The sequence below is a fragment of the Anser brachyrhynchus genome (assembly GCF_964034855.1).
Source record: "Anser brachyrhynchus genome assembly, chromosome: 1".
NCBI classification, from domain to species: domain Eukaryota; kingdom Metazoa; phylum Chordata; class Aves; order Anseriformes; family Anatidae; genus Anser; species Anser brachyrhynchus.
The window spans coordinates 188,966,532-188,991,439 of record NC_137694.1 but is presented as its reverse complement, the minus strand read 5'-3'; the positions used below and the strand labels follow the sequence as shown (position 1 = coordinate 188,991,439).

Here is a 24,908-nt window from a genome sequence, read left to right as displayed (position 1 = left end):
AGTAGATTACTTTTTATTTCCTTTTCTTGAAGGTTCTTATGTTGAACACTCTCAAACAATTTATCATGTTCACAAAGCTTTTATTTTTTTCTGAAAAGGCTAGAGATCGAATGGTATCCTATATATATTTTAAAATTAGGTGACAAATGTTAGGTGCATCCTGTAGTTGTGCTGTTGTTTGTTTATTTAAAAAATTTTGCAAAATCCACGTGTCCTGAAGTGAAGCGGGAACAAATATGATCAGAAATCCAGCTGGCTGTTGGTCTGTGCCTCAGAAGCTCGGCCTGTTGTCTGGCAGGTTCATGCTTATGGAAGGCTGTGGTTTTTTTGCCTCCAACACCCAGTGACCATAACTCAGTGTCCTTGCTGCTTCGTGTCCTCTGTAACCTGGAAAAGCCTCTTGGTGCCTGTCTCAGCTTTGTTTTATTATGCCATTAGAGTCATGGCCTCGATATCTATTGTTCATGTGCCAGTTGCTGTTGAGTATGGCATTATGTGCTTTAAAAATCTGCTACTTTTAATTACCTAGGCTGTACTGGCAGCAGCATTGCACTGTTTCAACGAAGGGTCAGATTTCCTTGTTAAAGCGTTGAGAGGAAAAAAAGTCTAAAGAGCTTGCTTGAATTTTAATGTATATATTCACCATATTCCTGTCTGAAATGATCTCCAAATTGTTCCTGCTCATGTTTTGACCATCTGTGAAAGACTGCTTTTGGGGGATTTCTAGAGTATATTTTCTTTGTTTCTTAATTTGCCAGTGGGGCATGCATTCCTTTTCTGGGTGAATTAATGTTTTCTAAAGTTTTTCCCAGCTCAACTTCCATGTCTGTTCTCAGATTCTTTGGAGGGTTCTAGGTGAAGTTCTGTTGTCCAAAAGCTTCATTAAATAGTTTTGTTCTTGTTTGATACTATTCCCACTCTGAGTTCTGACGTCCATGGTTCCCACTGTGAGTTCTGGTGTCCATATCTCACCTGAAAGAAATTTCAAAATGCTGTATCAGGCTGTGGTGGAAATAACTCTGAAAAATTCATCTATATTTTCCGTGGGCTGTAGTAGTAGTTTCTGTATTTTGTTCCTTATTAGACGTATTCCACAAAGGAACAGGCATACTTTTCCAACAAACTCTGTAGCTAGATTTTTCCGATGATTTTGAGTATTGAACTAGGTCTGAACTGATCCGTGTTTTACTGTGGCTGTAAAGCTTACATGCATGTTAATAAAGCTTTGCGTATAAAATTTAGTGGAAGAACTTATTCGCTGTGACTGATTTGTTTAATCTGTATATTTAGAAGAGCTATTCATAGACTTAATTTTCTGGAAGCCTTTTAAAATTAGTACCATCAATGCAGCGCAATCCATAATGTGTCTGAGGCTTCAAATCACAGATTTCTTCCTCAAATTCTAGATTCTAGAACAGCTTCCCACACCATGGAAGCCGATTCCATCTGATACTGGTCAGATGCTTCACTTCTGCATCTTGCAGTTTTAACAAAGTTTAATGAATTATTTAAGTAAAGTGTTGGGCTGCATTCAGTCCTGCCCATCCATCTCCATGTGTAGAATAATTCATCTTTATGACCCCCCCCGCTTTTTTTTTTGTTAGAACAGAGCTGTTTTACACATCACTGTTTTATTTCCCAGTGTTATTAGATCAAATATCATTTTTTGTTACCATGTTAGTGTACAGGTCTGCTTCCTTCCTCCAAGCAACTTTCTTTTCAGCTGCAAGGATTTATTCAGGCCAAATAAATTCTGCAGTCTCACAAATTGCTTCTGTCACCTTTAGTTCTTAAAGTGTTTATCCCTTAAGATGTCAGTTTATCTTGCCTGGTGGTGGACAGTTTTTATTGACTTCATTTATGAAAAACAAGGTTCTTCAGCACACCTTCTGCATTAGCTTTCCTTTGCTTTCCCCTCTAGGTAAAACAAAGCTCAGACGGCAGTCTGTACTGAAATTCATTGTGAAGATTAGTATCGTAGATGTCATGACAGGATCTTGCATTCCACTCTGGTTGGCCTGATTCTTGTTTGATTTTTGGCTGATCAGTGGGACCCTTTCCACAGGAAAATGATGAATGTGACACATGCCTGGCAATAGATTGTGTGAAGGTATCTCACTGAGACGACAAGGCCTGAGCTTCTGTGCTGAGGGCAGAGATGCTGATGGGTACGTGGAGCAATTGACACTCATACTTCCTCCAGAATTGAAGTCCCTCAAAGGGGTCCCTCATGAACTTTAAAAAAAATAAAAAAAATAAAAATTGGAGGAATGATATTGCAGCAGAAGGGAGGAAGGAAGAAGTTACAGCCTTTTATCAGTGGCTTCCTCGAATCTCCACGTCTCCTCAGAGGTGACTAAATCATGTCAGGACAAAATGTATCCATGAAATTGCCCAGTTTAAGTGATTTAAGCACTGATGCCTCTCAGGCTCTTCTACAATAATCTCTACATAAATCATGAAATTTGACTGAAACAATTTTGCCAAGGTATGTCTTTCTTAGTGAAGAGTGAGTAAGAGTGATTTAAAGACTTAATTAAAGGCAAAGAGCAGAAGTAAACTGCCCTCCATTTCTATGTACATGTGGATTTTGCAAAACGGCCGACATTAGAATAGACTTCATAGGTTTTGAAAGGTCAATTTTTCTAATAAAAAAAAAGAGCAACAAAACCCTATAAATAGCCAAATTTCAATGTTTGCAACGTCTTTATGCATTAGTTTTGGATGAGAAAGGATTTTAATATTGTGGCTGATAATATTAGGGTTTTTGCTTGAAAGCAAAATCTATCATCAACAGACTTTGTAAATTGAGAATTTTATTCAGATCAGTTAGCAATATAATTATTACGGTTCATCATTGATACTTGCTTTCATGAATAAGAGCTGCGTACTATATGTCGTGTGTCTGTCTTCTATATGATCAGTTTTATATGGGATTCTTGCAAACTGTGAGCTGTGCAGACACTATTTGAGACTGGTTTTTATCCAGACAAGTGATGAGCAAGCAAATGGTGCTTCAGTGCAATTTATTGTCATTCTAGGTTACTGTCACATTACATACATGTCTGGTAGCATTTATTGTAATAAACATTTGAATCTCTTCTGTATTTTTCCACATCTTTTTTGTCTTGTTACAAAATAAAACTTACTTTGGGATGTTGATGATAATTATCACTCAGAAGAACAGAACAGGGAAGATGTTGGATAATTCTAGGGAAGGAAAAGGAAAATAAGGTGCAGAATAAACTGGTGAGATCTGTTTTATCTTTATTAAGTGTCTTCATCCAAAGCTACACTTTATAATTAGCAAGTTCACATGCTTGTCTTAGTTCTTAGAATTCTGACTGCTGCTCAAGTTAAACTGACTTAAAATTCATATAATTTTATTATTAAATCCCAGTTAACTGAAACTATAGTAAATGTCCCCCACTAGTTTATTTAGGCTATTTCTACATTAATAACTAGTGTGTTGTAACAGGGACAAATGCACAGCCCAGTGCAGTCGTTGCTGAGGAGCTAGCACCCATGTTACACCATGTTTCCAGGGGTTTTACTCTGGACTAGCTATGACTTGTTTCTGTGAACTGGAGATCTGTTTGCAGATGGAGCACATCTTTTGGTTTAGTTTCATCCCAAAGGAATATAATTTGTGCACTCTATGATGCAAGAAGATGCAGTGAGTAGAAAAAAAAAATGCACGAAAATGCATGCTGGACTAGCCTAGTCTGAATATATAGAGCAGTGTTAGCAAACAGTAGGGGTTGGTTTTGGTCTAGGTCTCAATCTTCTCATTAGGTTTGAACTTCAGTTAGTAAATATATCTTTTTTTGGTAAGTATTAACAATTATGATAATCATTTAGAAGTGGGGCAAGACCTCTGAATGCTGTTCACATCTCAGTAATTATAAGAATTAAATTAATCAGCTTTTTATGTCGTTCAGTTCAAAAAGTCAGGAGTTGACAACTCCGTTAGGAAGTACTAATTGAAGACTCCAGATTCATTTTGGTCTTTGAAACATGTAGCCAGTCTAGATTAAAAATAGATTGAATTAGAACTATTTTATATTTTTAGACCTTTTGGTGTGTGTATGTGTAATTAATCTGTTGATGAACATATATTTTGAATATATATATATATTTCATTTTAGTGGTTTCTTGAGTCTTCTCATGTCCTTGTCACCTGAATGATGATCTGTTCACATTTTCATCTACAAGATTGGAGGCAAGTGTGTTGATGTCAACACATTTTCTGCTCCTGGTAGTGGAAAACAGACACACTTAAAAATTCCTAGGTGAATGACTGTTTCTCAGTTTGCTGCAGGAGACCTGATTGTACCAGTATTTGAGGAAAATCCTGTGGAGCCATGAACATAATGCAAACCAAATGAACACTGATGACTACTGAAACAAATAATTCTTTCTGGATAACAAAAACCTTACCGGATATTTTTTTTTACTGATTTTCTAATTGTGGGAACTCTAGGCAGCGCGTTAGCAATTGACAGCGTTGTAATAAGCATGCTGAAATTTACTCCAGCTATTGCTGAGGAGCAGCCTGGTAAAATCAAAAAATCAATGGCTACCAGCATCTTACCCACATGAAAAAGATAGAGCAATGATAATTGTTGGGTTTTGAGATGGAATATATTGTTGCAGAAAGCTTTATTTTCATGATGAAATAGTTGTAAAATCAATCCTTATGCAATAAACTAACTGCCTAAAATGTGCTTTCAAATAGAAATACTTATTGCAGCTATTTTGCCAGGCGTTGAATTGTTGGATCTAGCGTGTGGGCACTCAGCAGTCAGTGCTTTGGGTATGCATTCACGTGTACTTTGCGAAGTTGTGTGCTGAGGATCTCAATATAATGTACAGTAGGAAAATGAATTAAAATTCTTCTGCTCCGTTACATCTATTCCTTCTTTTTGCCTCTTACCTCAAGTTATAGTCAGGAACACTCGAAATCACTTTCTTAAGTTGCAGTTATTGCCTCAGTGTGATTGGGTAAATGCTTCCATCTTTCTTTTAATGTAAGATCAGCTGAAGCCAGATGTATACACGGCACCTTTCTCTTGATTTATGGAGGCAGCGTACTGCTGTGGCCTTTCCCTGAACCCTTTGAAACTGCATATAATATTTTCAGGAAACTTGGTACATTTTCAAAATGATAACTAGGCATCTGAGAGTAGAACAGAGTTGGGGATGACTTTTAATATTTGGATTCAAGAGCCAGAGTTTACAATTCAGTTCTGCTGCTGATTTACTGTGAAACTGAGCATGTCACTAGCATCCTTGTACTTCAACTGGTAAAAGTAATACTAACTGATTTTAAAGATACATTTTCCACTTATTTACATTTCTATGTCATACAGAATTTTAAAGATAAGAGGCTGTGTCAGTGTTTCTGAATTGGTTTAAAGATGTGGATATGACTCCTTTAGTCACACATTGCTTAGGGCTTATTTTGTGTGCAGAATTTACAGCTGTAGCGTGTGGCAGGTATTGCTGCACTCAGCGTGCTGATACAGCAGGTGACATTTGGAGCTAAAGTGTTTTACGTTTTATTTCAGGCCACAAGAGATTCCATTTTCTGGTTTTTGCCTTTTTAAAGCCAGCTTGATTGTGGAAGTGGAGAGGATGGTTTCTTGGTCATTAAAAGTGATTACATTATCTTATTTAGATTACACATGGTGTAAGTAAAATTTAAAGTGTTAATCCCTGTAGGCATATGGGCTCTGTAATTGGGGAAGCATAATAATTTCAAGGTAAAGAAAACTAATGAATACAGTACAGGGTATAGATGTTGTAAGGACTTGAGCATTTGGAGGAGAGTTTTTGAGATGCGCAGAAACCGTATCTAGCTTACTGTAAGCTTATCACTACTTTGACTATCTAGCCATCCTCTGTAAGCCAATCTGTATATGCCCTTTTGCTTCCCAAAGCTGCTATCACTTACTTTTTGCCTTTTTTCTATATTTGTACCAAAGGAGAATAAGTAAAATGAACAGGTTCAGAGTGAAAATGCATAAAATAAGAAAGGAAAAGCGACAAAGGTCATCCTGGTTAGTAGTTTTTTTTTAATTTTTTTATTGAGGGGGGAGAGGAGGAGGCTATTCTATCTGTACAGTTCTTTTAAACATCTCACTTACTAAATCAGAATTGATGCATTGTTAGAGATGAGTTGAAAGAGTGATATATGCCAGAGATGTATTTTCATGTTTTAGAGGGAGTTGGGTAGGGACAGAAAGAGAGCAGGCTTATGAAAATGTCAGAGAGAAGAGATAGCTTTTAAAAGTATCAGATCAGCTCAAGAAAGAGTACCTTTTCTGTATCATTACACCTTTGATCTGCATAAAGGAAAGAGTTTTTCTGTTAAAGTGGAGATAGCTGAGTAAGTGATAGAGCTTCTCTAAATCACATAATTTCATACCTTTTGCATGGGAAATTTAACTTAAAAGAATACAACTTCAGCCTTTAATGTAATATAGACACTGAATATGTTGATATTAACTGTCTGTATCTCTTGTCTGTCCTATTGCACATGAAATAAGATCCGTGGCCATATACAAATCCTAGCACAACTGTAGGGTTTGTATGCATGTAAAAACAGCCGTTCATGTAAAGACAGAGGTTTGTCCTTTTACCTTCTTATCTGCAATCCCAAAAGAGAACATTTTTATTGTTTCTCCATAAAGTGTATTTAGATTGTTGTGATGAAACACCAGATGTTGATCATACTAAGATTTGCCACATCCACTAAAAAGCTCTGGACTTTGTGGTTTTGCAATAAATCGAAACTGTAGCCAGAAGCAATTTGATAGATTGGCTTGAACTAGAACCATAAATCAGAACAGCTCATGTTTTAGATGCAGCTAAATATCCTGGTCCAAATTAAGGTTTTGGCATAGTTCATTTAAATTCATTTTCGATTTGTGTTGTTCACGATAACATAATAATAATAAAAAAGAAGTAGGTAGTTATTTTTTGATGGTTAATGCAATCTTGAAAGACACAGTTATTCTCTAGAGTGATAGAGATGTTTTCTTTAGTGTATGAAACTAGGAGGTTTTATGTACACCTAGTTGCTATGGTTTAACTGCCCTTAAAAAGGTTTTAATGTAAACCTGACATAGCAACAAGCGTAAACTTTATCTTACAGCGTTACTTAGAGAATAAAATATTTTTGTGCTTAAATGTGAATTTTATGCCAATGGCATCAGCTTACATTCATGAGAAGCATTAATCAAGCCAAAAATGACTGGCATGTGCATGGTGTAAGTGGAAAGGAATTAAACCATTGGGAGGTGAAGGCACCTCGTGGTGGGAGCTGCAGACTTTGCTAGCCTGGCCAAGGCGATGCTGCTGCAGCCCCGTGTCTCCAGGAGCAGCCAGTAGCAAGGCCAAGCATGCGTTCCCAAAAGGTATGTGCACACCTCCGTGCAGTACGTGCTCAGTCATGGATCAGCACGGACACAAACCACAGCACTGCTTGCACACACATGCTAGGGATCCTCTGTGGATCCTCCCAGAAGCTTTGGATGCTCGGGCTATCCAGTAGTTGACCCCTTCCCTCCCCAGCCTCCCAGCCATGTACTTGCACATGGGTCTTTCCAGGAGCTGGTGCAGACTGGCAGCCCTACCAGTAGCTGACCCCTGCACCCAAGAGGCTCTCCAGTAGCTGGGACCTCCCGGTCCCTCCAGTAACCAGCTCTCAGGCTCCTTGGTCTCCTCAGTGTCTGCCCCAGTTCACGGCTGCTCTAGTACTTGGCTCCCAAGCCTCTCCACCTCCTCTTTCTCTTCTCTCCTCCTAGCCCAGCTTGATGGTCGTGGCACTGATGTGCACCCCACTCTGCCCAGTTCCTACACGGACGCGTGGACCCCTGTGACTTGGGGTCTCGCCTCCAAGCACGCCCATGCACACAGATACCCTGTGCCCAAGGAGATAGCTAGAAATGGAGTGTAATGAGAAGACAGGACAAGCTGTGGTGATCAGTACAGGGCATGGCCTGATAAGCATCCTGACAAGCAACCTGTTTCAATCAACCAACCCCTTTTTTCCCTTCTTCCCTGTGTTAACCCACATTCATTCCTCCTCAGACTACTACATCCATCTTTTTCACAACCTTTGATTCTTCCTCTAAGCATCTCATAGTAAGTTTTGTACCATCCTATAATGCTCCCCCCCTGAATCCTGTAACGTCCCCCCTGTACCCCTGTAGGCAGTGAGCCCCATCAGGCTGTAAGGCGAGTGGGAGCCTTTCCCTGCAGTGACCTGGTGGGTGCCGTACCTGGGCAGTGTGCCTGGCGGCTCCCCTCTGACAGCCCTGGGCAGAGCTGCAGCAGGGTGCTCACTTTTCTCTGGTAAGGTTTGTAGGGTTCCTCCCTTGTCACTATTGCTCTATGTTTCTTTGTGTTTATGGAGACGAGTCTTTAATCACATTACCTAACAGTTTGCGTAATGGAAAGCTGGGATCATGTGCCTGCAGGTAGTAAGTCACTTGTGTTGAAATGCGTTAACACCACCAGCTCTTTGTTAGGTTAGTTTTTGCAATGGAATATACTTGGCTGGTGGCAAAGTTTAGATGAACTGTTTGGGAGGTTAGGCATGTCTGGTAGGAAGATTTTTGCTTTACTACTACTGCAGTCGCTTAGCACAAAGGTTTTGGTCATTTGTGAGGCTGTTGTAACCCTAATGGTGCTGCAATAGAGAACTGTACTTGTGAATGAACAGGGAGTAAATTAATGGAGTAAGAAGCTGCCTATATATCATGCATTATATATTTCCCACTTTTTACATGTATGAACAACTGAGTAAATTACCCTGTTTGGTTTATCAATGGGCGATCTTTAAAGGGTGTTTTCTTTGGAACTTCCTCCAGGCTTTTTTTGCTAAATGTCTTGAAATGCCAAACTAAAGAGATTTCAAGTAGCAAAAGAGCAAAAAAAAAAAAAAAATTATAGGAAGATTTTGGTTTGTAGGGTGTTTTTTCAATTTTTCAGTACAAAAAAATGTTAACCCTTCGTTTTGATTTTTGTTTAAACCTGTGAGTTTCTGTCAGGATGTTACTGTGATCGTTTAAAGCTGAATTTAGCAAAGTTAAGAGTATAAAAAAATCTTGTAAACTCTGTAATAAGACTGCCAATAGAAGCCTTTGTAAAATACCCCACATTATTTGTCTTTCTGTGCAGTATGAGATTTTTACGGTAAGATAAAGAAATGAGTATGATATATTGCTTCATTGATTACATAGGATTTATGCAAAATATTTATCTCAAAGTATATTAGCTTTATATCTAATACAGAGTTAAGGAATCATGAGCTGTAAGAAGCACTTTCTCTAAACTGTAGGTCACCTTATTTTGTAACATTTTAAGTCATCTATTCTGCAGGGCTACATACCAGTAAGAGCAATGAAGAACCAAGTAGTCATTCCAGAGTAAAATTTTTTTTTTTAAGATTAGTTGGTATTTAGGGGAAAAAAAGTGTATATTGTTTATGTTTAATAAGAGTGTATTTATTTTTCTTAAAGGAATTACCTATAGTCCTGCTTATTCATCAGATGGACAGGCATGAAGGTGCATGGACCATATTGCCATTAATGAGAGAGTAAGTGTAATAAATGCTAATTATTTTCAGATTATTTATTTTTAACAAAGGATATAAATATGGATTACTCAGACTTTTTTTTCACAGAAGCAACAACTTTTGGATCAGAGTTGTTACCTTATCTTTTTACATTCTTGCTCTTTTTTTTTTTAATCTTTCTAAAGCAGTTTTCTGTTAAATTTAATTAAATCAGAGAAGGATATTCTAAATTTAAGAACAATTACGGAAGTGATAATATAAACGAACAACTGCCTGCCTCAAAAAGTTATGGGTCTTAAAATTATTAGGAAAGTAAACTAGTCAAAAGAAATACCATTTTTAAAGGTATATTCTCCATTTGCTCACAGGGTAAAGAGTGAGGTATTTCAGAATCTTTGACTTGTCAGATTACTCGGCTGAAGAGGATAAGTCATAAAAAAAAAAAAAGTAGTAAATAATACCTGTATTGGGTTTCTATCTTCCATTGCTCACAGTGTTCCTAAGAGGTAATACTCCTCCACAGAGGAAAGGTGTAGGTTTTGACATCATTTTAGAAGTTTTTATGGCCAATTTTTATCTTACCATGGTCAGAGGACACAGGGAATTTCAAATACCTTTTCATTTTAACTTATGCAGATTGCTCTGAGGAAGACTTGCAGCATTTACTTGGTAGTATGTTACAAACTGTTAGGAAGTAACAATTCCTGTTTGAGAAAGACCTAAAGCTCCAGGGTACCAATGGTTGTCTTTCACCTCAAACTTTGAAATTGATGCCAGACGCTGTGCAGCCTCTTGAGGTTTAGTTTAGCAAATGCCACATCAGAAGAACAATGATATTACTAGAGGTACTCAAAATATTTTTTGGTTTGGTTTGGGGGTTTTGCATCAGAGGTACTCAAGATGCATAGAGGTACTCAAGATATTTTTTGGTTTGGTTTTGGGGTTTTGCATCAGAGTGATTACAGGACAGAATTTTCTTACTATTCTCTCTTCTGCTTTCCATTGCTTTCTGTATGAGCAGAAACATGAAAATGGTGCTTATATGGTGGTTGTCTTTTAAGATGCATGTGAAAAAGATGCACAAGGAGAATTGAAATAAAATGAAAAACTGGAAGATGATGTTCCAGCTATGTCATCTTTGTTTTTTCTTCTTAGCTCCCCTTTCAGTGACCTCATGGCTTCTCTTCTGAATTATTTATGTCTCAATGACAAGGCTTACAGATACAGCTCTTACAAGGTAGCAAAACGTAGATGAAAAAATACAGATATTCATTTGTGTGATAAAGTAGAAGATTTTTTTCAGGAATCAATAAAGAAAAATCGCTTTCTGGATTTCCATCTTGAAGTGAATTCTGGAATATCAAGTTCCTTGTGCCTGTTTCTTTTATCATTTTGGCAGAATAAACACTTAGAGTAATTTAGAAATAAGTTCATGCTGTGGGGCTTGTACTATTTAGTTTTTTTCAATGTAAAGAAGAGGAGGAAGAGAGAAAGATTCAAGGGATTGTCCCATTCTGCAGGAGCTGACAATGGTAGGAATTGTGATGTCAGATGCATTCCTACCTGAAAACTGCTTTCACGAGAATGGCTTCCCTCAATTTCGTAGTTGACAGCAATTTTAAGGAGGCCTCTAAACAGTTACAAAAATTCTTAATTTTTAGTTCTTGGGCAGGGTTTAACTTGGAAAAAGGTTTGCTTTCTGAAGATGCAGTCATAAGACATCTACTGACATACAGCACCCTTACCCTAAAACTGCGTCTTCCCTGAGTTTCTCCAATAGTTCCTTGCACTCTGAATTCCAAATTTGTATGGTATGAACTCTGTGTAAGTCCATAGCCCTGAAAATCATTATCTGTCCATCAGCAGCTAGATGAACAGGTCATTCCTTTAGTGAAATTTTATGTGCTATATTCACAAGATACATTAATTATTGTTTTGTGTATTATTATGGTTTTCTCCTTGTCCTTCACCCACCTGCTTTCACATAAATCCAGATGTTTCTCTCTTAAAGTTCTAGCTGTTCACTAAAACATGAGAGAAAAGCCTTCAGCCTACTTAGGGCACTGAATACTGTACATACTTAAAAACATGAAGTTATCTGATACCAATTCAGGTACTTATTTGACAGGTTTTAGAAGGAACAGCTAGGAAGTGTTATGTCAAATAGGTTTTTCCTAGCTGACTGCATTTTGTTTGTTGCCCGAACGACAGAAGTGCCTAGGTTTCAGTGTTGAGAAGACAAGTACATGTTTTTACAAACTGAAAGGATGAATGAACCGTGAGTTCTTCCAGCTATTATAGTTCAGCAAATCAAATATCAAAAGCAGAAAGCAGTGAGTGATCAAATACCATTGCAAGACACAGAGAAAAGGTAGCTTTACAGGAATATGCGACTTATGCCAGAATAAAAAAAATAAACTAGTTTAGTACCAGGCAACCATCTGGTGCTTCTAGCACATTATTTGAAGACCTGTAGATGCAGATGTCTCATGGTCTAGCAGAAATATCCTTCAGACAATGTTATGTGTTGTTCTGTTTTTTGTTTGGTTGTTTTTTTGTGTATTTTTTAAAAGAAAATATAGTTCCCTAAAACATAAATAATCCTGTCACCCTATTTTACTTATTTTTGCTGACTTACATTTCTGTTGTTTATTTTCACTGTTGATTTTATCAGTAAACAGTGCTGCAGAGGAAAAAGGCTGTGATGTCTACAGAATCTAATTTCTTATCCCTCTCCTCAGATGATTTCTTTAATTAAACCAGCATAAAAGCTATGAGAAGGACAATTAAAGATTTTTTTTTCCTAGCATTACAATGTCATGAATTTTTAAGGCTTTTTTTTTCTTTAAGTTGTGGAAAAATCATTTGGGAAGAGTGGAGAAATTAAAGATGACAGTTTCAAGAAGGAGTCAGGAAATCTGCATCAGGATTAGTGTTATCTTTGAGGAAGGTGGGGAGTCCCTTCAGTCTGCATAGTTTAACCGTATTGAAAGAGCTAATGAAGTTTTTAAGTTGGGGACAATGATGTGATCAGTGTCAAACAGCCGTCATGAAACATCTCTTCAGGCAGTTCCAGGATAATTGCAGTGTTAGGTGCCCAATAATGAGGCTCGTTGGAAGAAAGTTGAGGTACAGAGAGGATGGTAACTTAAACTGCCGCCTATAAACTTTGAATTGATCGATGACTACACCTGTAGGACATAGACATTTTTGAGTGGACATTCTTTATGTTTCTCTGTTCCTTTCTTTCTGGGCTAATTAGTGCTATATAAGTAGATAGCAGCAGAGGCTGCTATCCATTCACTGTTATGCTCTGATTATGTAATACTACGTTAATAGTAAAAGTTTGTGTAAATTAATAATTAATTGCCTAGTACTCATATTTGGGGAGTGGGATGTTGAATCTATCCTTCTGTTTGTAAGCCAGTTTAGTAGTAAAACGATAATTTCTTTTGTTAGCTTCTCTGTTGCCTATGGTAGGAATTCCTCATGGATTTTCTTCTGTGAAGAAGATACAAGAATACAAGTTGTAAAGCTGCTAGAAACTCTTGGAAGATTTGATGCTTCTAAGGTGAAGTAAAAATTTAGATATTTCATTTTATTTTGAATGTGCTTGAATAGGTTTTTAGATTAAATGGGGGAATCATTTTGTTTTTAAGTACAGAAGTGTAAACACAGAATTTTAGGATTTCATGTTATAGAAGTGTTTCTATTGTCAAGAATTCAATTTTATATCACTGTTTGTATGGCTTATAGTTTAAGCATTGGAAATGATATCTTCAAACAGCTTAAAATAGAGGAATAGATTTTTGATGCTGAGAGTGAGCAAGGTATTTAACTACCATGAGAACACGTCTAGCTGTTGAATAACTGTTAAAATTGAGCAGAAAAGAAGTCCTTCTGTGGATATCCCAAAAATGATGTATCAGCAGTAAAAAGATGGACGTAATCTGCTGTGTCTCCCCCTCCCCTTTTTCTTGTCTGTTCTCTATTCTGATTATTATCAGACAGAATGACTAATACTAGGCAAACTGTTTCTGATCTAATATGTTAGGGTGTTTTATTTGCATTCTCTTTCTGAACTGTCTTGGTGATAAGACAGAAGTAAAATCTTCACCTGCTGGAAAAGAAAGAACACCAAAAGACTTGCAGAACTAAAGGAAAAAGCAGTCACCAAGGAACACAGTTGAATTTGGCAGTGCAACTAATAAGAAATCTGCTAATATTTAGAGTTCTCAATGTTCAGAAAAAAATGCCTCAGCTTGATGTCTTTCTTTGGCCTGCAGTAAAAGAAGCCAGAATCTCCTGTGAGAAATACGCTTTGCCTCGTTATTGTTACCTTGACTGAATATTGAACTCTGCTTCAGATCTCATTGTAGCGTATTTACTTCTGTTGCAGGCACATGGCCTTGTTGCATTTTCACACAATTCTTTTCTAAAATGATAACAATAATTATTTAGACATTGTACATTTTTTAAACACACTGTCTTCAAAACGGCCTATTGAATATTTCCAAGCCTTTGGGATATCCAATTATTTCTGTTTCAGAAACACCTCCTTCTACTTGATGTTTCCTGAACAGAAACATAACATTTCTTGTAGATGCTGCTTGCATGCCAGTTTTAAATCTCTCCTTTGCAGGTGTGTAAATCCTATTACGGCGACAAATTATGTTCTGACCTGCTTTAAAAGGAAAATAAAATGTTTTGCTTTTATAGAGTGATAGTCATCTTAGTGTAACAGTCCATAACCGATTCCTTATATAAAGTAGTAGTCCATCATTTACATAATTTAAGATGAGCTAGACCAGAATGAGCTCATTCATAATTCATTCTATCATGTCAGCAGTCTGCATAATAAAAAGCTGGTATACATTAATCATAATAAAAGGTCTACAAGGGGCATGTGAATAGCTGATGAATCTGCAGCTTTTCAATCTCAATATGTAGAGGTTAGTAACAGAGCTATAGAGAGTGATGCGAATGCAATATGAGTGAAAACAGATGTGTTGAAGCACCATAAGAGACCATAGAGGAATGTTAAGAGAATGACCTGTGTTGTTAACCAAGGATATTACTGACTGCAGTAAAACTAATAAACAGTGAGGAATATCTGATTTACATAAAGATGACAAGGCCAGCACTCAGATGATGAGTTGTGTCCAAACATAAGGAAACACTGGTTTTTTTTTTTAGTGTGAGGATGACCAAGCCCTGGCACAGGCTGCCCAGAGAGGCTGTGGAGTCTCCCTCCTTGGGGATCTTCAAAAGCCACCTGGACATGGTCCTGAGCAGCCTGCTCTGGGTGTCCCTCAACCCCTCTGTGATACTATGATTTAACAGCCAATTGATTCAACCTGTGCTTTCATAATGAGAGACAGCAAGGTTAAACCAAATTGTATGTGCCACTCCTCTTCCTATCATCCTAATAGGATGACAGACTGTAGCTCCAGAGACACGCAGAATGAGCAAACCAAGCTGGTGGGCAGTAATGACTTAATAGCTGTTAATACCTATATGCAAATACTTTTTAAGTTCCTTAGTACATAACTGATTTCATCTTGTAAAACCAGCCTGCACAAAACAACTCATCCTACATATCAGTGTAGTAAATAAGCGATGTTACGAACAAACCAGCTTGCAGAGTATCAGCTGTAAACTGGAATGCCTTCACTGTGTTGATTTGTGGCTTAATAATGCCAGAGACAATATTCTGTGAAAGCCAGAGAAGGGTGTATGGATGGATTTAATTTTATGTATTTTATAGAGAAATAAAAAAAAAAAAGTTTTGTAGTTAATAGATTGTTTTGATGTAAAAGTTAGCATCCAGAATTAAGGTAACTAGGATAATAATATTGCTGACAGATGAAAATGTTAGTATTTATTACCTGTTTCTGAAACTGAATAGAGTACTTGTGTTTTGAACACTCTGAAATCTTGGAGGCCTTACAAGTGTTAAAAAACATTTTGCGGAAATGGTCCTAAAGAATTACTTGGATTTTTTTCAAGGCAGTCACCTCTGTACTTAAAAATTAGTATGTTTGTCCATTTTCTTTCACCTCCCAATATTTTGTTTAACTGAACACTCTTGAATTGTTCCAATAAAGGAAGGAGAAAACAGGGTCTGTTAAAGTTGAAGATGTAAATTGAGGGCTGAGTAAGTAGGTACCTGGTAGCAACTCCTGTGAAATTGATTTAAAAAAAAAATGGTGAAGAAATTCCTCATCCTTATATTTTTCACGTAATGGATAGTGTCAGTTTAACTTTGGCTGTTTCCTCAACAGATTCCTGAACAGCACTCAGCCTCAGGAGGCACGTGGGGATTTTCGGAGCAAACAACTTTTCAGCCTTTGTTACCTGAAGAAGTAACTAGTCAAATACAAGCTTCATTCAATTTAGTTTTATTGATAGTAGCTGATCAAAGCGAGGAGAAAAATCAGAATTCAGGGTTAAAGCACTCAACACCTCACACACACGCGTTCGTATGCAAGGCAGGTTACACCTGCATCAGTCCCTTGTAGCATCAGGATTCTGGGCAGGAGTGGGTGGCATCCATTTGCTTCAACTTGAGTTGCTTATATATGGGTCCTAGCCATGAGCTGGCCACACCAAGGGATCCTTACAGAGGTGAGGCCCTCGAAGCAGGCAGCATCCCATAGCTTTGACTCAAATGTGTGTGGGAAAACACATATCACCAGCAGCTCCTGGTGTCTGTCCTTTTATTGCCTTCTGGGCAGCTGGGTGCTTGCCAGGCTGAATGTCCTATGGGGCAGTCATGCTTTCATGCTCCTGCCAGGCTCAGCCAGTCGGTTTTGGCTGGAGGTGTGTCCTGTGCATGCAGAGCTCACTTCTCCTATTTGCTGACTTTCCCTGCTTTGGCCAAATCTCACACATTCTTCCTCGTTTACTCGAGGCAGGTATAAAATTTAGCACAAACTATATAGCTACATGTGCTTGGAGGTAGGAAGGTGGCTACTGAGGAGGATGCTCTTGGGGTCAGACATTTTTTGGAGGTGGATGCTTTAACAGTACTTTTACTTGAATATTTTTCCTTTTCTCTCAAATTTTGTGTAAATTATTTATTTACCTTAAGTGTGTGAACTATTCTAATGCATGGTATTTTTCATTTTTGCTGACAGCTGACCCTTTAAAGGAGGAGAAAAATGAAATATGGTAGGGAGTATGGAGAAGGAGTATCTTTAGTGAAAAAAAATTGCCCTAATTTGCATCCATTTTAGTGATGAACTAGTAAATTTTCAGGAAAAAGAAAAAGGACAGTCTGAGTTTCTGTCATTTTGCTGACAACTCCACACCTGAGTGATTTAATATAACCATTAGGGTAGTTGGGAATTCTGTTTCATCATTTGTACAGACAATTTTTGTCTGAATTATTGTGAACAATATGCTTCCCTTGTTTTTGTTTTCAGGTTTGCTTTATTCAGCATGAATGCAGTCATCATCTTCACTAAAAGGATGCTGTAGATGAACAAAATTGTTTCCTATATTCCTTTACAGGAGTGGTTTTTAGGTAAAGCATTATATGATGAAGAATCTACAATAATTCACCACTATGCCTTTGCTGAAAATCCGACAGTCTTTAAATTTCCAGATTTTGCTGCTGGATGGGCACTTAGTATTCCACTTGTTAACAAGTAAGAATTGGATTTTTAATCACTTCTTAATTGTTTATTGATAGCAATTAAGTTTTAAATTTCTACATTTTTTTTCTAGCTGCTAATCAATATTATTTTAACAAGTTATGATTTCATATGGATTAATATTTTCTATAAAAGTTGAACACGTGCCTGCAGTACACTTGAGCATCTACAGATCATGTAAATATCCAAAGTCAAATTTTCATTCTGAGCTGTCTTTGAATACTGATTGCAGCTTAGCTAGGGCAGACAGCTTGGGATATACTCAGTCACTGCAGGCTGATGACATAGCTGTTTATTGGACGTCATGCATTAGTTTTCTAGCCTACATTGGGCTCTTGCTGTTGTTACTTTTATTATCAGCATCCATGCTAATACCTGCAAGTCTACTTTGGTTTGAGGATCTAAGGTACAAAGAAGGATACCCAGCTAGTCATGGTAATGTACAACTAGCTCAGGGTATGCATGCACAGATTTGTACTCCTACTATAAACGTACCCTGAAAATACTCCTTTGACAAAATTCCATTTCTTCCTTATTCTGTACATTCATGCGTAGCTATTATAGATAAACACTTAAGAATTTTTAAATAGACATATGTACAGAAATAACATTTCTGTATCATTGTTGTGCCTGTGCGTGTGATCTGTTCTGCTGAATCCTGCCTATCTAAAAGTGAACATCACGTCAGCTAGTTTTCAGTACCATCTCTGTCATTTTAAAAATGTAGGCACCTCCAGACAGTAGTTTTATTCCTGGATCTTCCAGTGACTGCACTGCCCTCTAGAAATGTTTTTCTCATGCTGTAGAGAGAGCCTGGATGGTTAGCTCAGCTTAGATACTTAAAAGTTCATAGATTTCAGAAGTTGAATGCATCATGCCGTAGCAAGATCTTTCCGTAAATTGAAGGTGCCTAAATATTGTAATTTGTAAAACACAAAAAAAGAGAATAGTGTCTGAAGTTTGAGATGCTGATCAGTATGGAGCTTCAAAGACACTGCTGCTTTAAATCTATTGAAAATGTTATGCCAGACTGTTCCTGTCTTCTCCAGATGAGAGCTTTCTTCCTGGGCAGGAAGAAAATGTCAAAATGTGTGTGCTGAAAACCAGTATTAACATCATCACACTGCGTGCAGACAAAAAAAAAAAAAAGATACAAAAAAGAAATACAAGTTGATTTGGGTGGCAATAAATATGGAAGTGGGATTTTTTTATAAGATGGTCTAAAACACCAGCCACTTTACTGCGTACAATAGTGAATGTTTATTTTTCTAATATGCTTTCTAAAGTGAGTAAACTTCATCTTTATTTGTATAGGCTTGCAATCAAGTTGAAAAGTGAACCACTCAAGTCAGACTTTACTATAGATCTAAAACATGAGGTAAGCAGTGTGCTATACCTGTGAATTAAGTTAAAAAAAAAAAAGTCTCATGTTTGAATATTGATAAACTTACAATGGCAATGATGTATTTTCTGAGGTTGCTAAAAATTCTGAATGCGATAGCATGTTTAATTTCTTTCCCTTGCTTTAGAATATTATAACGTAACACTTTAAAACTGCATTTCAAGCACGGAAGAATTCATAAATAAAATTGCATTCATATTAATATGCATGATTGTGTACAGTGAGGTATCTTCTGAGGCTTGCTCTGTAGAGAGGGAGTCTTCTAATTAATGAAACGTACGCTGGCGCAAATAGCGTCTCAGACACTGGCAAGCCTCATTTACTTTCTAAATTGGACTCTCACAGCTAGATATGTTGAACTTCAGATGAAATAGCTTGAGGAATGGAAACTTGTGTCAGTGTGATCAACTTGCAGTGGGGCAGTTTGGAAATTTCTTTGCCTCTGGCTGCCAACAGTTTTAAAGCCTAGCTACTAGGTCTTCAGAGAATAGGTGAGTTGACTGAAAGGAGCATGAGAAGAAAGGAGTGGGGATCTGAAAGAAGATCACTGCCTTTTTCTGATGTTTTTGTATTTTTTTTTTCCTTCGAAATGTTTATACAGCCCGGGATTTTGTATTGTCGCCAAAGGTGAACTGAATGGTGGGGCAATGGGGAGATGAATATGGAGTAAGCTTGCTGATTTGGGCCTGAAATAATGAGTGATGTTGAATTTAAAAAACCAAAAACTCTCCTAAAAGTCAGCCATAAGTTGTGGTTCTGGCCCAGATGGAAACGAGAGAAAAAAAAAAGAAAAAAAAAACACAAAAAAATATCTTAAAGCTATTGCTGCGGTTCCAGATCTTTTTGCTGTAATGGTTAGAAAGCTCCTCATTTCCAACATAAATCTATAGTGTATTTATAGAGTATGCATTGGTAGCATATTTAATTGAGTTTGATTTTGTGCCAGTGCTGTTCTTTCACATGGTTTTCCCTCCTTGACTGATGTATTTCTCCAAAGCAATTAGACCCCCTCAGACTCCATTTTCCTACATGAAACATGCCAACAAGCTGTTTCTTTCCACTTGTTAATTTTCCTGAATTCAAGACTTTGTGCTTCACAGTGTTAATCTTGTGTTTGTAACTTACCTCAAAGTCATTTGGATATTCACAATATTCTAGTCTACCTCAGCACTGACAAAGCCTCTAAACACAGTGTCATCAGAATAAATCATTAGCAGATTTTTCTTCTGTGTGCCACACGCTGATAAATGAAAAGCAATTGATCACTTGTCTAGAAAAATTATTTCCATCTCCTTATTCTGTTAGCAATTCTTTGCATATGTTTCATTTCAAATTTATTGCCATTGATAACCTGCTTCAGCTCTGTGGTTATTCTTTCTGCACAGTCTCACAGCTCCCTGGAGACAGATCCATTCCTCCTCATTTATTTTATAAATCACTGTCTTCTTAAATCATTTCTATCTTCCTACAGCCTTCTTGTGTGAATCAAGATTGACAACACATGAAAGGATATAATCTGTGATCTTTAATGACTGCACGTAATGTTTAAGTTTATGAAAGATGATAAATGTTTTAAGAAATGTTTTAGTTTGACAGAGTCCTAATAACGTGCTCCTCTAGTCCTTGGTGTTTTACTGTGCTCTGTATCAGCTTTTTTTAACCTTCTTTTTTCCCCAAGTTCTTACTTACATCCATAACATTTATCTCCCTTCCCATCTGGAATGCCTATCTTTAAATACGGTCATGCTGTTGTTCATTTTTAGATGGTTTTTTAGACTTTTTGTAATTGCTTGATACAGCATAAGTCCTGCTATTCTGTACTGGAAGTGAACAATATATATATATAGTTTATATATTAGTATATAGTATATATAATATATCTAATATTAGATTTAAACTAGGATTAAGGCTATCTTTCATCTTGTATTGTAAATCTATTTCCGTTATTTTAAGGACAGTGTCATCCTGTTCTATAACCAAAAGGGCAGTCTATCCTTGCCGCTGAAATTGAAGAGTTTGACACTAGTCTAAGGGTTTTTATTCAAGATTCATTATTTAGTGGGAAATCATAGCGCATCACAAACCTTCATAAATAATTAATGTTAATTTACAGTTCTTAAATGTTATTTGTGCAGCACAAACATTGCTTTTTTTTTTTTTGTTCACATGGTAAATGTTCATTCTGAATAGCTGAATTTTGAACTAATACAATCTTAAAATGTACTGGAGGCTATGAAGTTACGTACTCTCCCAGCTACAAGACAGGGTCAGAAACCACTTATATTCTGTAACATGATTATAGTAGCAAGGCAAAGAGAGAACTTTGGAGACGGATGTGTTCATTGCCTGCTCCTTACCAGAAGCGTGTATATGTTCCATGTCTTCTCCATATTCTTCCTCTATTCCAACCACTATTAATGGTATTAAGCTGAACTGCTACTCATGCTTCTCCATTTTCTTCAATACAGAGAGGCCCTTCTCTTTAGTACCTTGTTGAACTCACTTTTAATGCTAAGATCACGTGTGTTTCCAAAATATTGCTAAAACAGCAAAGAAACAGACCACTTAACAATGGTGAGGCTTTAAGAAATCAGAATTTACAAACTACAGAACTTCTCCTTGTGTATGAAGAACCTGCAACTTAATTACAGTGCCTTAACTAGTCACTGCCATCTGAGCATTGGTGGCAACCGTGTCTGCACTCACAGCTGTTGTCTGTATCCCATCAGGTACAAATTAAAATGCAGTAATTTAAACTCTTTTCAGTGCAATTAAACTAAAGACTGCTGTGCAATTGAAGTGGTCTGAGTGCATGTGTAGTTATGACAGCGCACTTATAACCAGCAACATTTTAAAATCTTGTCAGTTAATTGTTTTAGTATGTGACTGCACACTAGTTGTTTGCTGTCTAAAAACTTTCAAATCTCTAAGCTTAAGTTTCAAGAATGCAGTTCTGTTCTCAAGCCTGCCTCCAGTCCTAGCAGTCCTTCTCTTTTATTCCCCCTAAGTTCCAGAATTGGCTGTGCATAGGTTACTGGATTTTTCTGAGGATGCTGAAATTCTTCAACAAGTCAGCAATGTGTCCTTGCCACTAAGAAAGCTAGCAGTGTTTTTGACTGCATTAGGCAAAATACTGCCAGCAGCTAAAGAGAAATAGTCCTTCTTCCACTCTACTCAGCATTGATGAAGGTCCACGTGGTGTCCAGTTTGGGATCTCCCCTGTGCAAGAGGTAAATGGATATACTGGAAATGGACCAACATAGGGCCACAAAGATGATGCAGGGACTGGAGCACCTTTTCTATGAGGAGAGTCTGAGAGGGCTGGAACTGCTCAGCCTGGAGAAGAGGAGGCTCAGGGGGATCTCATCCATGTCCCTAAATCCCTGAAGGGAGGGTGCAGAGAGGACGGAGCCAGGCTCTGCTCAGAGGTACCCAGTGCCAGGACAGGAGGCCATGGGCACAGCCGGGCACCCAGGAGGCTCCCTCTGAGCACCAGGCAGCACTTCTGTGCTGGGCGGGTGACGGAGCCCTGGCACAGGCTGCCCAGAGAGGCTGTGGGGTCTCCTCCTTGGGGATCTCCAGAAGCCGCCTGGACGTGGTCCTGGGCAGCCTGCTCTGGGTGTCCCTGCTTGGGGCAGGGGGCTGGACAAAGTGACCACCAGAGCACCAGAGGTCCCTGCCAGCCTCACCCCTCTGTGATTCTGTGACTCAGTCTGTTGATAGGGCTGATATTAGAAGTCTCTAATTTGTGATGACCTGGGTATGTCCAGACCATACTTAATGCTCTTGGTTTGCACTGAGTTCTTCTCAAACACTGGTGAGGAGAAAATATTTTGCTCTCTTAATAATAGATTAATGGTGAATTATCCCTAAAAGAGGATTTGTATTCTGACCCTGCATAACCTGAGGGAATTTTAAACTAATGGTTCCTACTTCCCAAGCAGGCATGAAACAGTGAGAAGGAGACTCAATTTCATTGCCTTTGGTATGTGCTGGGTCTAGTCCCATATTCCAGTGAAACACACGCTTATTCTTCATGCAGTGGTTGCTGGGAACATTTGAAAACCCAAGACTGATTTTCTTTGCATGGAGGAGTCCCACTCACTCTGTATGGTAGAGTCAGACTCCTCTTTGCTACACTGTATTGGTTCCTTGACTCTTAATTTTTGCACACTGACTCTGTTTCATGAGGTAGCATGGAGAGTCTTTTCCCAGAATGTCCATGGTTTGTTGGCATAGCAACCTCTTCAAAAGTAGAAACTGTAATTTCTGACAGTTAGGCGGAAGCAACCCGGGGATTCCTACATCTTCAGTCTATGCTCAAAGAGCTCTTGTACAAAGTGGAAGATGCTTTCACATCTTTGAGCTGTCCTTGAGAGAGTTTAAGCATTCAAAATGTATGTCAGTGCAGCTGGGAAGCTCTGAATTCATGTACTTAATGAGATGCTCTTTTCTGCCTTCTAGATTTTGAGAAACTTCACTTTGTTCTAGCAAATTTTTGAACAATTTTAGATGAACTAGAGTTAATCTTTTAACTGGTCTGAGGAAGGCACCCAGCATAGAATTTTTTCTGCATGAATATTTAGTCTGGCAGTATAAGCAGTGCAAAAGGTTTGCAATACAAATTTTGGGCAAGTCTGGGTGTTCTTGATGTTTAAGAAAATACAGATTGAAGTATTCATTTAATTTGTAATAAAATTAGTAACATAAATTCAAAGGGTATTTTCTTTGTCAGCATCAGGCATCACTGGTTTGCCTCTTCCTCTTTCTTCTGTAAATTTTGCTGCCTTTTTTGGTTGTTGCTCCGTTTAAAATAGACAAGGATCTACTATAGTTTAGAATATTTACTACATTTTCTTTTCAGTGTATTTTACAACTTCTCAATGTCATCGCTGATTTTAAATTTTAAATTTAATTTCAAATTGTCACTAGAGAATGTATCTCTGTTGAAAAGCTGAAAACTTCTACATAGGAAGAAATAGCCCTACCTATTCCAAATTATCAAAATAATTTCCAAAAGGCAACAAAATAAGAACTTGTGTTTAAAGGACAGTGCAAATATTCATTCCACCTCTTCTTACAAAAGTTAGAGATCAGTTGTTTTGACATGCTTGAATATATTCAACAAATTTAGTCCTTTAAAGCTTGCGTATGTATAGAATTTGTTATAGCAAAAAAAATAGATGTTGGCTCTAGAAATGTAAGCAAGAGGTAAATGTAAGCAAGAGGTATCCAGCTAGTAAATCAATAAAGGCAGATCCTCTCTGGCATCTCATATTTTCCATTTCCTTTGTTAAGCTTAACTTGTAATGTGTTTTTTTTTGTAAGCCCTGAATATGTTTATCGAGTTTTTCTTACTGATATAAATGCTTTCTGTTTCGATAGATTGCCCTGTATATTTGGCAGAAAGGGGATGGACCCCATCTTACACCAGTGCCTGAGTTCTGCACAGATGACGTGAACTCGTATAAGGTTGATCAGTGTGCTACAACATTCAGTAATTTTCTGCCACTTTGTGTAAGTCCCAAACTTTAAATACCACTTGCTTAGTTAAGGTAAAACTCTTACTAAAATGCTTAATATTTTACTTTAAAAAATTTCAAAGCTTAAGAAAATATTTTTCAATTAAAAAAAAAAAAGTTTGTTGTGGCATTTGTCTTTGTTTTCAGCCTTCCGTGGCACAGGATATTTCCTGGCAAACAATTATCACATATGCTTTAATGGGTCTTTTTACCACAATGCTTTAGCAGCCTATGATCTTTAAAGTAATTCTGTGTGTTTCTGTGAGATACTAAAGTACAGATATTCTTTTTTTTTTTTTTTTTCCCCACAGATGGAAATCTAAAACTTGTTTAGGCTAAAGATAAAATGTAACACAGTATTTGGTACATTAATGTACAATCCATCTCTTCTACCTCTAGGAGAATACATTTATGATGTTATGCATTAACTGTTGCTAGAGGTATAAAAGTGTTCCATGATTCCAGGAGAGCAAAACTCTAGGTGCCAAAAAGGAAAATAAAGGTGGTTAAATGATTTTTTTTTGTCTTTTGTAGAGTTGAGGAAATTCACATTTCTCATGTGTAGTGTTTAAGCTTCTTTTTATGATCATCATATAGTTCACAAAGAAGTTAAAAAAAAAAACACAACTTTTTTTCAGACAAATCATTCTTAGTGCAACAAGTTTCACCACTCATTTTCTTTTCTTAATGATAGATATTTTAGTTCATGTTAGAATACTACATCAACAGAAAAAGTATTT

The 24,908-nt window shown here is 37.4% G+C and overlaps 1 protein-coding gene across 1 annotated transcript in view; it reads left to right on the top strand.

The window, feature by feature from the left end:
- The window catches only part of B3GLCT (beta 3-glucosyltransferase), a 61,038-nt gene that overhangs the window by 20,888 nt on the left and 15,242 nt on the right, over window positions 1–24,908 (top strand). Inside the window, exons 5-9 of the mRNA XM_080577427.1 lie at window positions 9,531–9,607; window positions 13,046–13,157; window positions 17,102–17,238; window positions 18,559–18,622; window positions 24,032–24,163. Of these exons, the coding sequence (XP_080433553.1) occupies window positions 9,531–9,607; window positions 13,046–13,157; window positions 17,102–17,238; window positions 18,559–18,622; window positions 24,032–24,163 (522 nt within the window). The remainder of the gene's footprint in view (window positions 1–9,530; window positions 9,608–13,045; window positions 13,158–17,101; window positions 17,239–18,558; window positions 18,623–24,031; window positions 24,164–24,908) is intronic.